Here is an 18810-nt window from a genome sequence, read left to right on the forward strand (position 1 = left end):
CTCTACTCCACAGCATATATAAAACTAAATAAAAATGGATCAAAAATTTAAATGTAAGAGCCACAACTATAAAACTCTTAGGAAAAATAAAAATAAAAATAAAAAACTCTTAGGAGAAAACACAGCTATAAATAAATCTTCATGACCTTGTAGCTAGCAATGCCGTTTTAGGTACAATACCTAAAGTGCAAACAATCAAAGTAAAAATAGATAATAGATAAAATGGAATATTATTCAGATATAAAAAGGAAATGCAGGTCTGATCTGTGCTGCAACACAAACGAACCTTGAAAACATTAAGTGAAGGAGGTCAGACACAAAAGGCCACATATTGTATGATTCCATTTTTTAAAAAATTTTTTTTTATTTATTTATGATAGTCACAGAGAGAGAGAGAGAGAGGCAGAGACACAGGCAGAGGGAGAAGCAGGCTCCATGCACCGGGAGCCCGATGTGGGATTCAATCCCGGGTCTCCAGGATCGCGCCCTGGGCCAAAGGCAGGCGCCAAACCGCTGCACCACCCAGGGATCCCTATGATTCCATTTATGTGAAATATCCAGAGTAGGCAAATCCACAGAGATAGTGAGTAGATTAGAGATTGTCAGGAGCTTGGGGAGGAGGAAAATAAGGAAAGGCTGCTAATGGGCACAGAGTTTCTAAATAGAGTAATGAAAATGTTCTATAATTGTATAGTAATGATAGTTTCTTGTGAATATACTAAAAACCATGAGTTGAACTCTGTAAGAGTGAATTTTAAGGTATGTGAATACTACCTCAATAAAAAAAATAGCTAAATAAATGGGAAAGGTGCCATTTTTCTGTCCAATGGGAAAAACCAATGGGAGTAAATACTCCCATCAGTCTACTAGCCCTCATTTAAGGATGACTAGACAAGAGCTTCTCAAATCATCTGTAGTGAATTTGTTTTTCCAACCTATCATGGATCAGTACTTTTGGAATTACTAAAAAAATGAAATAAATTAAAGAGGTATAAAATAGAAGCCCATTTTTTGGGTTTGATTTAGTGCTGTAAAAATTTCTATAAAGGTTTCCAAGTTCTTACTCTCAATTTTTTTACTCATTTCAGGACTGATGGCACAGATGGGTGCTAGTTGGCAAAATACACTTTGAGTTTAACTAGTCTAAATTATATTCAAATCCAAAAAGGAGAAATAATTAAGGTGGGGGAAAGAGTTGTAAAAGGTCTTCAAGTAATGAATATTATTTTTTAAAAAAAGAATATTATTTTTATTGTTCATTTACAGACTGCCATTGATGACATTGAAACCATTCTAGGAGTAACAGAGGAAAACAAAATAAGATTTGAAGAAGAGCTAAAACAGTCCAAAGATGATAAAAACCTCTCTAAACCTGATAAATGAATGCTCCTAGAATATATTGCTGATTTTGGATTCTAATCTGGAGTAAAAAAAAGGCAACATTCTTTTTTGCTGTTAGGAATAAGAGTGGGGAGTGGAGTTAGTTTGCTTTGTTTGCTAGGAGGTTTATCAGAACAGATTATAATGTAATGCTCTTTTTAGAAAAAAATATTAAGTGATATTATTTTACCTATTAAACTAAAACCTATTTGTGCTTTTACTTGAGGTGTTGAACAATCTCCTCTTCTTCCCGAACTCAGGAAGAAATAATATAACAAGAAAGTTACAAGTCTTGCTGATAGCACGTCTCTTCTACCTCTTTATAAACTTCAGGATTATGGAGCTTTTGTTTATGCCTTACAAAGTTTTCTCCTCCTATTTCTAAGAGTAATTTGTCTTCTGCATTTAAAAAATTGAATAAAGCCTTAATCATTGCTATTTGGCAAAACGGGTCATCTTTTCCCCAAGAAAATTATTTTTTACATGGGTTTTTAAAGTGATCCTTTATCATTCATTTTTTTTTTTTTTTTGTACCAAGCCACTACTGTTTGTTGTTGCCATTTCTCAAAAAGTAAGGTAAACCAACATCTAGTTAACCAAAGCATCAGAATTTATCTAGGTGGCAGTATCTGCTCTTAGTTTAATATATAGGGTAACTAGAGCCCTCTATCTTGAATAAACATTTGTAATCTCTAATTCTCCATTTAATACAGCAGTAGGATTTTTATTATCATAATTCAACAATACCTTTTAAAGTGCAAATTGTTAAAATTATGCAGCACTGATACTCTTAGCATTCGATTCTCAATTGTTCAAAATATTTCAATATCATCCAGCTTTACAGAAGGGTAAAATATGCAAGTCACAATACCAAAATTGCACAGTCATTTTAAAGAATACCTTTAGATCTTTAAAAATATGTGAATATGTTGGGGAAACTAGGAGTATCATTTTATGTATGGAATTTCAATAATTTTTAACAGTGCCTCAGCCACAAGCTAAGATTTCCTGCAATAAAGTCAACATTTTTGTGTGTGTCAGCTTTTGTTTTGCTATAGTTGGAAATACATTAATTAGCCAGGTTTCCTGCCTGTGCTAGGTACAATGATGACCTCTTTTTCTTGCCAGATCATTCTAATCCATATGAGGGGCCCATTGTCCAGACACTTGACGGATAGGAAGTACTACATGGCCATTAGAGTCTCGCCTCAATTGAAGCCAGAGCAACATAAGGTCCAAGAGACTCATTAGTTCACTGGCACAATCGTGTCCTGAGAGTAAATGAAACCCTCTGTCTCCTTATGGCTCTCATCTGCTCTGGACTTTAAAAGAAAACTGTCTCTGTTTTGTTCAGCACAGCAGTGCATCTTTCACATGGTGAGAACCCCTCTTAACAGTACAAAACTGTTAAATCTATCAGGGAAGTTTTGTATGTGAATTTTGATTAGCACTCTCGAGCCTCAAGCTGCTGGCAATAGTAAAATGAGTTCACTCTCCTGTACCTTTTTTTTTTTTTTTTAAACCCACCATGGCTGTTTTTTTTTTTTCAGACAATGCACTTTCCTTCTTTGCATCTCTCATTAGCGTACACCATAGAATGCCTGTTTCAGGTTCTCTACCTAAAAACCTACAGCTTCAAAATGAAAGGAAAAAATTTGGTATAATAAAACAATCACTTCAAGTAATTAAGTGGAAGAAGCCAGAGGACCAGATTAAATTAGTGAAATGTTTTAATTACAGAACATTTGAAAAGAAGCATAGTCCATCATCTTTTAACACATATATGTAGCAAAGACACTGTCCTACTGGTAAACTAAGATAAGTTTGAAAAAAAATCACATATGTATACAATGTTTAAAGTATCCTAAACAAAAATTAATTGAGATGAATTACTGAGCTTTACAATTCTAAATAGGAAAATTATTTGTTGATAAGAGGATGTCTCTTTACATATATTATCCATTTTATATTGATTTTAAAGAAACCAAATAGGTAATATTTAATGATAAACTGTAATCTACTTTTCCTATCTCCTGTAATCTTATATTTACCTTTAATGAACACTTATTATAGACTAAATATGTACTGTACTAGAAGCTTTATACACATTATTTTATTGTATCTTTCCAACAACCCCATGTGGGTCTACTGTCTTCATTTTACATGAGGACATTGAGATTTTGTGAGGGTATCTCTGCACGTCTCAAGACCAAACGAAATTGGGGATTTGCTCTTTTACCACAAATTCTAGCATGTTGTATAGAGTAGGAAGTTCAGATTCACTTATTCCAGATCACACAAGGGACCCACCTTTTTTTATAACAAATTCTAGTGTTGTTTAAAGGATGGTTTCACTTATGCTTCCTGCTAATAAAATCACCTTGCACAACTGACAGTATCATGAGGCATAACAATTACGTAATCAAAGAAATCAGAAGAGAATGTGGTGTCAGTGGAATTCTCTCATGGTGATGGATCTGTAAGACTTCAGTGGGAAGTTGCAGGAGAGTTTGGAAACTGGGAAGTCATGCCCCATAGTTTATTTGAAAATGTGTATAAAGTCAAGAAACTGAGGAAAGGTTAAGAACTGACTTCCAAGAAAATGTAGAGTAACCTAGGAGACATTTGGGAGAACTATTTCGGCTATATCATCCTAAGAATTGCAATCACCCTATTTCTCAGATATAAAAATACGTATTTTATCATAAGTAATATATTAGTAACCATCTGATAGCTTTAACAATTAATAATCATTTGTATGCATCTGGCACCTTTCTTCTAAAGAGCTCAAAGCACTTTACATTTGTTATCTCATTAATTCCCAACACTGTCCCTGTGGGGAAAGTAATAAGTATTTTAACATTTAAATGTTTATCTTTCAGAATTTCTCAAGCATATATTAATTATATTTCCAAAAATGTAAATGCTCGCTAGTTTTATTTTACTGTTCCTCTGGCTTCAATGTGCATGCCAGATTTGTTCAACTCTTTAAATGTACTGATCATGGTAAATTTTTTCTGGAAAACTATAAATTGCTGAGATAATGGTAAGGTGGAAGTTGTAGCTGGGGGGAAGCATATGACCGCTTTTCTCACTGGGAAAAGTTTGGTTCAGTTCATTGCAAATGCAGATGAAATGTACTGTGGATCTTCCAAATCTTTTCTGTATCCCGTTCTTTCCAAAAGATAAGCCGTAGGAGGGTAAAGATTATATCTATAAGCATGAGGTAGACTGAACTACTATTTACATCTTTGTTTTACTGATGGTTTTACTAAAGTGGAACAGAAACTAGATGCATTCTATTAGGAGTTACATCCCAAAGAGTCACAGAATAATAAGGGCCAGAAACTTGTCTCTCCAGCCCTCACTCTCTTTGGGCTGGTCATACCTTTCTCAATTTTCTAACTAGAAAAAATGGCAGATAGTAATACCTGCTCCTTGGGGAAGCAGTAGAGATTAATTAGCCAATGTTAGGAGAGTGTTTCCAAGATGAAGCATTCCACATAAATGTTTAAGTATTATTATTGCACTGCTACTTCAAATGGAAGTTCTAACTTTGAAATGTGATTATACACTTTCCCCAAAAAAACCCTTCATAACCACATATATAGGTTTATTTTTCACTCTAACAGTCTAACTCATGGTTGTGAAACTTTATTGCACTTGATGGAGGACTCTGGCTTTTATTAGTTTTAAACTGCTGGTTGCTGGGGTATTTATGTAAATGAGGAAAAGATACCAAAACAATAAATAATAAGCATGTCCCTGCTGTTTAAAAATCTGTTGGTAGAAACAACTTTTGTTTGGTTATAAGAGAACCCTAAACATAGCACAGAAAAATAAAACTTTGGCATCTATGCATAAAATAGCATTTTGGATTTAGGTTTTTTTTTTTTTTTTTACATTGGTTTTCTCCCCAAGCATTTCTTTACCATTCTGTAAACATTTTGTTTTACTTAATAATGAATTATGAGAATATAAGATAATGAAATAACATTTAATCATTAAGTTTATATATTTTTCTTTTTCCAATATTTTATTTATTTTAGAGAGAGAATGAAAGAGAGAGTGGAGTATGAGGAGGAGAGGGAGAACAACAAGCAGACTCTGCACAGAGCATAGAGCCCAACGTGGAACTTTACCTCACAACCCTGAGATCAGACCTGGGCCTCTACAGTGGCCAGCATATATATCATATACATGTATGTGAGAGAGACAGAAATGAGTAAAACACTATATTTCAGGAATTTTAAACAAAATGTTATAAAGTATAAGTATAGTATAACTAATTATAGCTCCTAGATATCAAGGACACACCCAAATTTATTGTAGTCTCCTCATAAGGAATGTTATGATAAAATCATGGTCCCATGAATTTAACAACAAAACAGCAAAACTTCTATTGGTTGCAAAATAACTTCAAACTCAAATTCAAATTCTGGTTCATTTAAAGATTCAGGCTGCTTTGCTTCCCAGCAGAGGTCATAAAATAATTATTTTGGAATCACTGAAAAATTTAAAATGATCTAACAATACAGGACTTCCAAGTCCCCTTTACAATGCCTTTCTACTCATCTTCTTTTTAGGTTGAATATACATAGCCACATTTTTAAGCCAAAAAACCAGATTCATCTTCAACAACAGTGAAAAATCAGAAAGGTCTAAACATTCAACAATAAGGTATTACTTAAAAATTATAGGGAGATAATTTTTGGTGGTGGTTTGGTGGAGATAATTTGGGGTGGTTCAGTTGGTTAAATATCTAACCCTTAATCTTGAAAAAAAATTTAGGTCATGATCTTGGGGTCATGAGATGGAGCCCAACATCAGGCTCCACATCCTTAAAAAAATTATGGAATAGCTATATAAAGACTTCTATACAACCATTTAAAAATTATAGGCTATTATAACTACTGTAGGATCTAACTATTCCACTCCTAGACATTTATTTTTCCCAAGAGGAAAAAAAGTATATGTCCGTTCGAAGACTTGTACATGAAGATTCATAGCAACTTTGTGATAGCCCCAAACTGGAAGCAATCCAAATGTCCACCACAATGTAGATGGATAAATTATGGGACATCCTTATAGCAGAATACTACTCAGCAGTGAAAAGGAACAAGTTGTTGATAAAAATCAAAGACATGAATGAATCTTAATATAATTGTGCTGAATGAAAAAAACCTAGATAAAAAAGAGTGCATATCCACATACATAACATTCTAAAAATACAAACTATAGTGCCAAAAGCAAATCAATAGTTTCCTAGAGGTGGGAAGCTGGGGCCAGGTAGTGAGGAGAAACAGGATGATTACAAAGAAGCAGGAGGAAGATTCTGGGGGTGATGGGTAGCTTCACTATGTATTTTGTTGTTGTTGTTGTTGTTGTTTTAGCTTCACTATGTTGACTGTGAAAATGGTCTCTTGGATGTATATATACATCAAAACTTCTTAAACTATATACCTTAAATATGTGCAATGTTTGAAGGTCAATTATATCTCAAAAAGCTGTTTTAAAAAAAATGAACTATGAGAATATAAGAAAATGAAATGACATTTAATCATTAAGAAGTATGTATTTTTTTTCTTTCTCCAAGATTGTATTTATTTTAGAGAGAGAATGAAAGAGAGAGTGGGGTACAAGGAGGATGGGAGGACAAGCAGACTCTGCAATGAGCATAGAGCCCAACGTGGAGCTTGACCTCACAACCCTGAGATCATGACCTGGGCCAAAATCAAGAGTCTGATGTCCAACTGACTGAGTTACTCAGAGGCCCCTAGGAAGGATATTTTAAAACAGCATGAAGACTAGGACTCCACTTATAACATTAAAAAATATGACATATATGTATGCATGCACACATACACACACACACATGCACACAGACACAACTCAGACACAGATACTCCACAGATTGTTAATAGGGGCTATTTCTTAATGATGGAATTTCCTTCTTTCTATATTTTCTTTTTTATAATGAACCTCTTTTTAATTAATGGAGCAAATGAAACAAAAGTTTAATTTGGGGGAGTCTGGGAAAGAAAAATATATGAAGATCTTCATTATAAGTTCTGCTATCAAAAGTGATAATGAACTTAGGGACATGCAGTGGAAATGTCATAACCATCTCCCTCCTCCAAGCTCCCAAAGCTGTTACCAGTTAGCAATGGCATGTTCCCTAGCATCACAGATTGCAAGTTTCATTCTAAGCTTAATACCCTTAGTCTGGATATTTGAGAATTCACAGGACTATGACTTTAGTGCTGTATCTGCTCATGTAAACAGAGATGCATGAAAGGGTAAATTCTTTTACCTACAAATATTTGGAGGGACATATAGTGATTAGGTGGCATTTGCAGTTTTCCTAAATGGCTGTGAACACACACACACACACCATTCATTTTAGATTTATTTTTTTTTTAATTTTTATTTATTTATGATAGTTACAGAGAGAGAGAGAGGCAGAGACACAGGCAGAGGGAGACGCAGGCTCCATGCACCGGGAGCCCGATGTGGGATTCGATCCCGGGTCTCCAGAATCGTGCCCTGGGCCAAAGGCAGGCGCCAAACCGCTGCGCCACCCAGGGATCCCTCATTTTAGATTTAAAGGTCTTAATGGGTTTTATTTCCAGCTCTTTCCTTAATGGATAAGTAACTTCTCTTCTCTAGTCCTCAGCTTTCTGGTATGTAAAATAAAGTGGAACTGATATTTAAACTTCCTGACAATTCTAATGATTCTATGCCAACCATTATCAAAGTATCAAAAGGGCAAAACCACTGATACCACACAAGGAGGTAACCTCTTTTAGCTTTCTTCTTCCATTTATCTGAAATCACGGATAATACTTTGTAACTTTGTTCAGCCTCTTAAGTGTCTCTATTTATTATCCAAAATGGCTGGAATTTTATTTTTTTTAAAGATTTTATTTATTTATTCATGAGACACACACAGAGAGAGAGAGAGAGAGAGAGAGAAAGAGAGAGAGAGAGAGATAGGCAGAGACACAGGCAGAGGAAGGCAGAGGAAGAAGCAGGTTCCATGCAGGGATCCTGACACGGGACTTGATCACCCTGGGCTGAAGGCGGCGCTAAACTGCTGGGCCACCAGGGCTGTCCGGCTGTGACTTTAAAGAGTTACAAAATGTTTTATAATTTTAAGACAGTTCCTTGAGATGTAGTTTCCTCTCAGAAGGAATCATTTTGACTAAAGATAGTAGCAAGCCAAATATATCACTTAGACTGGGATCATGTCATTCATTCTTTGGTTTTTGCTTGTACTCTTTTAGGTATTGCTACTCACCTAAAGTAATGGAAACATTTTATTTTGAAAGCATTTTATCTGAACTGATTTAATGTGTACCTAGAAGATCTTAGCGCAAATAGATGGGATAGAAATGAAAATCAAAGCTTCCAATGTGCATTTTTGTTTCTGTAAACCCAAAGTATATCTTCTTTTTACACCTGCTTTGCAGGGACAGGATGGAGAGCTGGAGTACAGTCTCTGGGCTTTTCTTTAATTTGTACCTGGACTCAGAAAGAGATGGATGAAGTATTCTACAACACTCCATTTTGCTGTATAGCGGATGTAGTCCCCAGTGAACTGCATAAAGGAGACATAAAACTCTGAAACTAATTTTACCTGGCACCTTTAATTCCATATTTTAAAGACCTCCTAAAATGCAGTGTTTCCTGGGCCATGTCTGTAAGTGGTCAGTCAGGCCAGTCTTTCCAGGAAGTGTTCTGCTATCTCTTAGAGGGGCTAGAATAAGGAGCTGAAAGTACAGTGATTCTCTATCCCTTTATGAAGCCCACACTGATTGTTATGGCTAAAACAATTCTTTAAAGTTCATTGCCAGAGCAGAAATCTCTCTGCTTCCTTTATTCTAACAACTTAGATTCTTGGTACCAACACCATGAAAACAAAAACCACTTATGAATATTTTTCTTAAGATGACTTTGTCTTTCAATATACCTGTACAGTTTTAAAATTTTTCTAATTACAGAAACATATGCTCATGATAAAAAAAAAGGATTACATAGCTTCTTAACCAAATAATTTAAAAAAACAGAAACTTCTAAAAAACAGGAATGTGTAGAAAAGAAATTTAAAAATCAACAATCATTTTTTTTTAATGTGGAGGTAGAGCACCTAGCTGGCTCAGTCAGTAGAGCATGCAACTCCCTTGAATTTGAGGTTGTGAGTTCAAGTCCCACATTGGGTGCAGAGATTACATTAAAAGAATTTTTTTTTTTTTTAAAAGAGGCATCTGGCTGGTTCAGTCGGTAGAACATGCAACTCTTAATCTTGGGGTTGTGAGACTGAGCCCCACATTGAGTATAGAGAGTACTTAAAAATAAAACATATTTTAAAAATCAACGATTAAAAAAATCAGCAATTATTTCACCACCTAGGGAGAACTACTTAAATCTGGGGGGATACCTGCTATCATTCCTACCTAGGGCCTCTTGATTTGCAATTCCTTCTGCCTGGCACACTCTTCTTCCAGAAGTTTGCCTGGCTCACTTACTCCCTGTATTCAGTCTCTGCTCAACTGTCACTAGACCAGAGGGACCCTCCCTAATGTAGCACCCATCCTTACTCTCCATCCTCTTAACTCTGCTGTATTTTTCTCCAAAGCACTTAACAATATGTGGTATTACAAAATAGGTTTATTTTTTGTTATCTGTCTCACTGAATGGATTGTAAGTGTAAAGACACAGCCCTGCTCCTAGAACAGTACGCCTATCACTAGTAAGAGATGCTCCATTAATACATATATTGCATTTGTTTCTTTAACAAATATATATTGAGTACCTATTGTATAGAATCTTTTATCTTTGTATGTATAATTTAATAGGATCATACCAGAAATACTGTTTTGCAGACTGTGTTTTTCACTTAGCAATAAATTATGACGACATATCAGAAATTCTTATCCAATGAGATTTCAATAATGGCATAAAGGATGTTAATAATCCCCTATTGTTAGACCAGTACATGGGCACTCTGATGCATCCTTCAAATACATGTTAAGGTCGGGGCAGCCTGGGGGCTCAGTGGTTTATCGCCACCTTCAGGCCTTCAGCCCAGGGTGTGATCCTGGATACCCGAGATCGAGTCCCATGTCGGCCTCCCTGCTTCTCCCTCTGCCTCTGCCTGTGTCTCTGCCTCTCTCTCCCTCTCTCTCTGTGTCTCTCATGAATAATAAAATATTTTTAAAAAGCCATGTTAAGGTCAATGAGGTAAGATAGTTATTAATAATGTTAACAATGCCTTATATTCACAGGAACTTTATAAGTTATTTTCATATCTCATTTAATCCTTGCAATAAACTCAAAGTAAACAGAGAAGAAACTCAAAGAACTTAAATATATAATTTTCCCCAAAATAGTAACAGGGAGTCCAGACTCAGATAGACCTAGCCCTATCTGTTCTCTGCAGCCTAGGCTCCTCATATACCTCACTGTCCCTGGTTGACACCGTCATTTTACAGGTGAGTGATCCACGCTTAGAGAAAGGAATAGTGATGTGCTCAGAATCACAGAACTTCTTCAAGAAAGAATACAGGTAGAGTAGAACCTAGGACTCCTGATTCCCTGTCTAAAGCTCTCTCAACTACATGCTGGCTTAATAAAGACGGGGAAAAAAAATCCTAAATTACTGCATAGTCAAATCAGCAAACAATACATGCTGTTATACTTCTCTGAAGATTGCACAGTATATTTGCTTGGTGCTGCGAAGTGCCAACCTGATGACACTTGCAATCCTGAGCTTATTTGATGTGGTTGGGAAGCAAATGAGATTCCAGTGCCCCTGTTGCGCATAGGTGCTCAATGAGCATTTCCTGCATGGTAGGGAAGTGCCCTATATTTACAGTATTTGATCCAGTTTAACAGCAAGATCTAATGTTAACATTAGCCTTGTAAAAGTTTTCACCCTAGTTCACACAAAAACAAGATTCTGGAGATTATGACTAGCAATTCTTCATGAGTTGATTTATCTGAATAAAACCTATAAGGTTTTGAACCATTAAACATTCGATTTAGAAAAAAAAATCTTAGCATACAGAAGAATAAACTGAAAAATGGAACAGATTTGTTTCTTGTAATAATTATGAGCAATATCTCAAACTCAGCATCCTTAGACCATTGAGCTGTGTAGGATGAATGTGCTAATTAATCAATTACTATCCAACAACGTACCCTGTTTATTTACTGAAATGCACCAGAAATGTGTGCAGAACTGGTAATTATTAATCATCTTCAGTAACAAATATGACTCAAGTTCACCTTCATATAATTAATAGAGCATGTAGTTAGCTTTAACATCTTGCTTTATTAGAAATAGCAACAAGGAATTAAAAAAAAAAAAGCTGAACCATAAGTTGTGGTTCACTGAAATGCTGGCTTGTATTAAATGTGCCTATTATCCATAGTGGCGGATTACTCAAACCCATCCAAATTAAGGCCAGAATGCAAAGTTTTTTCAAACTAAACTTTTTAATTTGAATAAAATTTTAGACTTACCAAGAAGTAGTAAAAGTCCAAAACATTTCTATATATGCTTTACTCATGGTCCCCAAATAAAACCCAATTTTCAGAGCTGATAATTGGCTTAAAGTTGGGATCTTTGTTGATGGTGCCCAAACGTCTTAGCACATTTAAAATGCTCAAGATGGGCAGCCTGGGTGGCACAGCAGTTCAGCGGTTTAGCGCCATCTTCAGCCTAGGGTGGATTCCTGGAGACCCAGGATTGAGTCCCACGCCAGGCTCCCTGCATGGAGCCTGCTTTCTCCCTCTGCCTGTGTCTGTGCCTCTCTCTCTCTCTCTCTCTCTCTCTCTCTCATGAATGAATAAATAAAATCTTTAAAAATAAATAAAAAGAAAATGTTCAAAATATTTTGGAAGTGTTTTCAATATACATAGAAATAGTGTTTTACAACAAATTTTGCAAAGTGATCTAGCTTTGAAAATTTTTTTTTTGAGTCATCATGTAGGCCCCCAAATTTCCTTTGAGGCAGACTCCTAGGCTAGAAGGGTCATATTTTGGAACTATAATGTTATTTCATGATTATGCAACATCCAAGGGATGTTCAGTTGTGTCAGCAACATTTCAGCTGAGTCTGGCATCACTTGACTCTATGTTCAAAGCATAAGGTTTTGCTTACTGCCAATGAAGGTTCAAATCCCAGCTCTATCACCTGCCTGCTCTGTGACTGCAGTTAACTGTTTCAACTTCTCTACCTTTTGACATTCATTTTCCTCAGCTTGATATTGAGGTAAATGAAGCCCTGCTTTGGAGTGTTGTTTAAATGAGAAAATAGGTTTAAACTGCCTAGCAGGAAGAAATTCTCAGGAACTGAGAGATATCATTATGAGGTATTATTACCCTCTGCGGCCACTTTTAGCTTATGGAACTGAAATGTACATACTTATGCACACACAAGAAAGTATTTCATACAATGAAAACTGCAAATGTAAATTAACGTTTTTAAGTTTTCTCCTGTGGGCAGCCCAGGTGGCTCAGTGGTTTGGCGACACCTTCAGCCCAGGGCCTGATCCTGGAGACTCGGAATTGAGTCCCATGTCAGGCTCCCTGCATGGAGCCTGTTTCTCCCTCTGCCTGTGTTTCTGCCTCTCTCTCTGTCTCTGTGTCTCTCATGAATAAATAAATAAAATTAAAAAAAAAAAAAAGTTTTCTCCTGAAAGGAAAAATTAGATTAAAAATTAATGTTAATTACACAGAAAATTAAAAATTTGTCCTGCCTGAAATACCAGTGGAACATCACTTCAAAAACCTAAACTGACAAATCATAAATCAGTGGGTGGACTACTGTATTTCTATTATCAAATGATTCAAGGCCCCTTTAAATGGAGAGCCCCCTTAGGGCATCTCAGTATTTGTTTATAGATCATTAACTACTTGACAGTGAGACTGGGGAGGGGCATAAAGGCTTAAGCTGAAGTGCTAAAAGCCACTGTCGAATGAAGATCAGCAATAAAGCCAAAATATCTTTGTAATTCAGTATGAAAATATGATTTGTGCTACAAAAGTGTCATATGCTTTTCATGCATGTATCTGTTAATAAAACAAAGCATACTTTACAAAGTTGGGACCATAATTATGACCCATACGACAAGGTAAATTTATTTGGCCATGTTCTCAAATGCTTCCCCAAACTGACTACATAGGATTTGTAATATTGGAAACATGCCTATAAAATAGATTGTATTATCTATTAGCATAAATTGCTATCTGGTTTCAAAAAGTGACAAATATGTCTCCTTGCCACTGGATTCTAGCATCCACAGCATTAGAAGGAAATAGAAATGTTTCCTAATGAAAAGCTCACAGAAAGTTGGAAGGTCAGAATTTTGATTTTTTTTTTTTTTTTTTTAGAATTTTGATTCTTGATTCTGGTATATGATCTTGGGTAGGTTTCTTACCTACTCTATAGTTTAATTTCTCTAACTATCAAAATTAAAATTGTAATTAAATTAAAACTATTTACCCTACATATTACAATTTTTCTCTAACATTCTTCAAACACACTAATGGTATTCACTTTGCCCACTTTTTTTTTTCATTTTTTCAAGAAGTTGAGCACCTACCATATTGCAAGTACTGTCCCAAGTGCTAGAATCGCAAAGGTTAACAAAACAGGCATAGTCACCTGTCCTTAGGAAGTTTACATGCCAGTGAGGGGAGAGCTTGAGAATAGTTTAGACATAACATGCAGTTTAGATGAGATCTTGTACCCTATGTTCACAGTAACATGCTTTACCAAGTAATGCTTCCTGCTACTCTTTGTAACAGCAGCTCCAGCTGGCAACCAACTCCTTGGAGGCTTTCAGAACATCAATCAGTTCCATAGGACTCAAGATCTAGGTAAGAATATGGCAGTTCTTTCCTTTCCTAATGGCTTCTGCCATAACTCAGTACCATGAGAATAACTTTGATAAAGCCAATGTATACTGTCCTTCCCAGGGCAGACACAGGGATACAGGAATGGAGCAGCAAGCAAAATTCGCCACTAATGGGAGTGGGCTTGGCTTAGAGGGCACTAAGCCATTAAGGAGATTTGGGTTCCTAGGAAAGCTAGGTCAGTGGCTTTTTGGGGGTATCTGTTTTTAAAGCATGCTGGAATATGAATCAGGGCAGCATCATCTCTATAGTCCTTCTTTCCTTGAATCAAAAGTCCTTAAGTTTCAAATTGAAATTTGTCAATGAAATCCTAAATGTATGGGGCAGCCCCAGTGGCGCAGTGGTTTAGTGCCGCCTGCAGCCCAGGGTGTGATCCTGGAGACTGGGGATCGAGTCCCATGTCGGGCTCCTTGCATGGAGCCTGCTTCTCCCTCTGCCTGTGTCTCTGCCTCTGTGTGTGTGTGTGTGTGTGTTTCTCATGAATAAATAAATAAAATCTTTTAAAAAAAAAAGAAATCCTAAATGTAAACATTTATATCCCTTTTTCAAAATTCCTTTAACTGTCATATGCATCCACTATCTTGCCTATTATTTTCCCTCTGAGAATAGCAGTGAATGAAAATCTACGTGCCTATCCAACTTTCTTTTAAATCACATCATTCGAAATATATGAGTAAATCATAATTTCACAGCAAGGTTGTAAAAACAATGTGAGAATATTCTATATGTGTACTAGGTCATGTTTGGGTCATGTCCACTATACATGTTCTCTACATGTATTTTTTAATAAACACTAGTAATAGGATGTGTTAATATGTAATACTACCTGTAGAATTCATTCTGTTTCAAACTTTTTTTTGTTTCAAACTTTTTATTGAAGTATAATATACATACAGAAAAATGCACATACCATACATGTTCAGTTAGAAGAATTCTCGAGGCACCTGGGTGACTTAATTGCTTAAGTATTTGAGTCTTGATTTCAGCTCAGGTTTTGATCTCAGGATCATGAGTTTGAGCTCTGTATTAGGCTCCATCATGGGTATGGACCCTACTTAAAAGAAAATTTTTTTTCACAAATTGACTACACCCATTTTAACAGAACCCAGATGAATCACAGGTACATCAATCATAATAAATATACCACTCTGGTGGGGATGTTGATAATGGGGGAGGCTATGAATGTATGGGGCAGAGGGTATATGAGAAATCTCTGTACCTTCCCCTTAATTTTTTCTGCAAGCCTAAAATTACTCTTTAAAAAAAAGTCTTGGGGCACCTGTGTGGGTCAGTCAGTTAAGCCTCTGCCTTTGGCTCAGGTCATGATCCTTGGGTCCTGGGATCGAGTCCCATATCTGGCTCTCTGCTCACTGGAGAGTCTGTTTCTTCCTCTGACCCTCTCCACCCCTCCCTTACTCATGCTCTAATAAATTTTTTTTTAAAAAAGGTCTTTTTAAAAAGTAGTATAGAAATAAATGAACAAAAGAAGAGAATAATTCCAACCCCCAGGAAATCCCCTCATAGTCACTGGCTACTCCCTAGACCTCCACCCCTGGTAAGGGTGATCACTATCCTGCCTTCTAACAGCAAAGGTGAATTTTGGCCAGTTTTGATAACTTATGGAAATGAAAAGATTGTAAGTACTTTAGTGTCTGACTTCTTTGACTCTTATGTTCATGAGATTCCTGCATGCTATGTATGATTATGGATCATTCTTTCTCATTGCTATATAGTATTCCATCAAGTGACTATGCCACAATTTGTCTATCTACTCTACTGTTAACAGGCATGTAAGTAATTTCCAGATTGAATATCACAAATATGAATAGTGCTGCTATGAATATTCTGTTTAGGTCTTTTGGAAAACATGTGCAGGGCAGGCCGGGTGGCTCAGCGGTTTAGCACTACCTTTGGCCCAGGGCATGATCCTGGAGACCCGGGATCGAGTCCCACGCCAGGCTCCCTGCATGGAGCCTGCTTCTCCCTCTGCCTGTGTCTCTTCCTCTTCTCTCTCTCTCTCTCTCTCTCTCTCTGTCTCTCATGAATAAATAAATAAAATCTTTAAAAAAAAGGAAAACATGTGCACACAATTTCTGAAGGGCATTATTATAGACTGAATGTTTGCATCATCTCAAAATTTACATGTTGAAGCCCTAATGCCCAATGTGACAGTAGTTGGAGAAAGGGTCCCTGAGGAATAAAAATTAAATGAGGTCATAAGAGTTGGACCCTAATCTGATAGGGCTAGTGCTCTTACCAGAGAACAAGGAAGACACCAGAACTAGCTCTGTTGGCCATGGGAGGATATACTGAGAAAGAGTTATAAGCCAGGAAGAGAACTCTCTCCGAAGAACCCAATCAGCCAGTATTCTGATCTTAGGCTTCTCAGTCTCCAGAACTGTGAATAACAAATTTCTGTTGTTTAGGCAGCCCATCTCTGTTTTTTTTTGTTATAGCCTCATAAATATATATCCAAGAGTGTCATGGCTGGGTCATAACATTACTTATTATATAGGCAGCTGAATACATACTGCCAAAATTTTTCCAAATTACTTGCCAGCAGTATATATAAAAGTTCTAATTGCCGCATATCTTCACCAACATTCAGAACTTTCCATCGTTTCTACTTCAGGTACTTCGGTGGATGTGTAATGGTATCACATTGTGGTTTTAATGTCTACTTTTCAGATGATTATTGAAATTAAGTAATTTTCCGCATGTGTATTGTACATCGGGATATTCTCTGTTGTGAAGAGGCCATTCAAATATTTTGTTCACCTTTCTATGGCCTGTCTTTTAAAAATGATTTGTTCTAGATACCAAATGCTTTGTCAGAGACATGTTTTGCAAATACTTCTCTCACACTATGGATTGCTTTTTGGTTCTCGTAATACTGCCTTTTAATGGACAGAAATTCTTAATTTTAATATATTCCAATTTATCAATCTTGAAGAACTCATTTTTTAAAAGATTGTATTTATTTATTTGAGAGAGAGAATGCATGGAAGGGAGAGGTAGAGGGAGACAAGCAGACTCCCCGCCGAGCCTGGGCTCTATCCCAGCACCATGAGATCATGACCTGAGCCAAAGGCAGATGCTTAAGCTTGACTGAGTCACCCAAGTGCCCTAAGAAGAATTCATTTTTAACTTGTTCTGAACACCTATAGCATCCTAGGTGCCCTTAAAATAAAACAAGGCTAAATCCCTTCTTTCTAGGATAAATATCATATTCACACACAAGCTAAATGCTATACAGAGCATCACTCTTCATAGTTATTTTTAAGGGGTTCCTTCCAAAGAGGTATGCCATTTCTCCATGTTTTGTGTAAAACTAAATATTTATATGTTTACTCCATTAATTCTTAATTGTTGGATATAATGTTTTTAAAACATTGACTTATGCTTTTGAATGCCAACTTCTAAGCCCCTTTGTTTCATGACCATCAAGAATTGGAACTGATCTGAGTTGTGGATTTATTGACAGATTATCTTATATTAATTATGAAAATGGCACTGTATAATCTTAAAGTCAGAAGAGATAGCTAGAAGTCATGCTTTCCAGCTCTGTATCTTTAGGTTAAGATAATATTTCATTCAAACCCTCCTGAATACCTGAGTATTCAGGTATTCAGATAGATCCACCATCATCTGCTTTCTTTGAAGTAATTTTCTACCTTAGAAGAGAGAGGGAGATAGTCATGGAGCTTTGAATTAAGGAAGCCATCACTGATGAGGTTCTTCCAAGAGAGCATCTTCCAGTAGCAATACTTCAGTTCCCTAGCCCTTTTCCCAAGCCTTCAAGGGAGAATGCAGTGAAACCTAATCTAAATATGTGGCTCTCTTTATCAGTGATTTGTTTGTTTGTTTTTTTACCTTATATATGCCACAGAATATATATACATATATATATATATATATATATATATATATATATATATATATATTTCAGGTTTCACAAATGTTTGACTCAAATTGCACTTTTTAAAATAGATTTTCATACTGCCAAGAGATATAATGCCAAAATTTAACACACTGCCAACTGCTCACATATTAATTTCAGGTTAAGTAATCTTAGTGTAGATCTTAGAATTTCCTCCTCCTGCCATCTTTGTAATTGAAGCACCAAGATTTCAAGATAAATCATTTTAAGGCAACTCTAATTTGCATCCACTTGTCTACACAGATGAGGATATTCTTGATAGTATACAACCCAAACAAAAGAATATGAAATAAACTGTCCTGAGGCTGCTTATAGTCCTCCTAAATGCAACTGTTGTCCATACCCCCAAACCTGATAAAATTTCAAGCATAAAATAGCAGAGTCAAGCCTTCAGTGACAGTGGGGCCTTTATGACACCCTAGCCAGACTAGTTTCTGTTAGTCTCTTCCATCCGCAGACTCCCTTGGTTCCTTCCCATTTTCTGAGCTTGGTTCCACAGACTTCCTGTTTATTACTTTAGCTACCCAATTTCCTTCTGATAAACACCTTGTCTACTAAAACAAAA

General features: G+C 36.2%; 1 protein-coding gene and 1 long non-coding RNA gene across 3 annotated transcripts in view; one reads left to right on the forward strand and one right to left on the reverse strand.

Moving 5' to 3' along the window:
- The window catches only part of IQCH (IQ motif containing H), a 208541-nt gene extending 206133 nt beyond the window's left edge, over positions 1-2408 (forward strand). The window contains 1 exon segment of the mRNA XM_038580790.1: positions 1267-2408. Coding sequence (XP_038436718.1) covers positions 1267-1383 — 117 coding nt within the window. The 3' untranslated portion in view covers positions 1384-2408.
- LOC102152596 overlaps positions 1-18810 on the reverse strand; it is an 88604-nt gene that overhangs the window by 67952 nt on the left and 1842 nt on the right. The gene's annotated exons all lie outside the window — the stretch shown is intronic.

Source organism: Canis lupus, chromosome 30 (genome assembly GCF_011100685.1).
Source record: "Canis lupus familiaris isolate Mischka breed German Shepherd chromosome 30, alternate assembly UU_Cfam_GSD_1.0, whole genome shotgun sequence".
Classification (NCBI taxonomy): domain Eukaryota; kingdom Metazoa; phylum Chordata; class Mammalia; order Carnivora; family Canidae; genus Canis; species Canis lupus.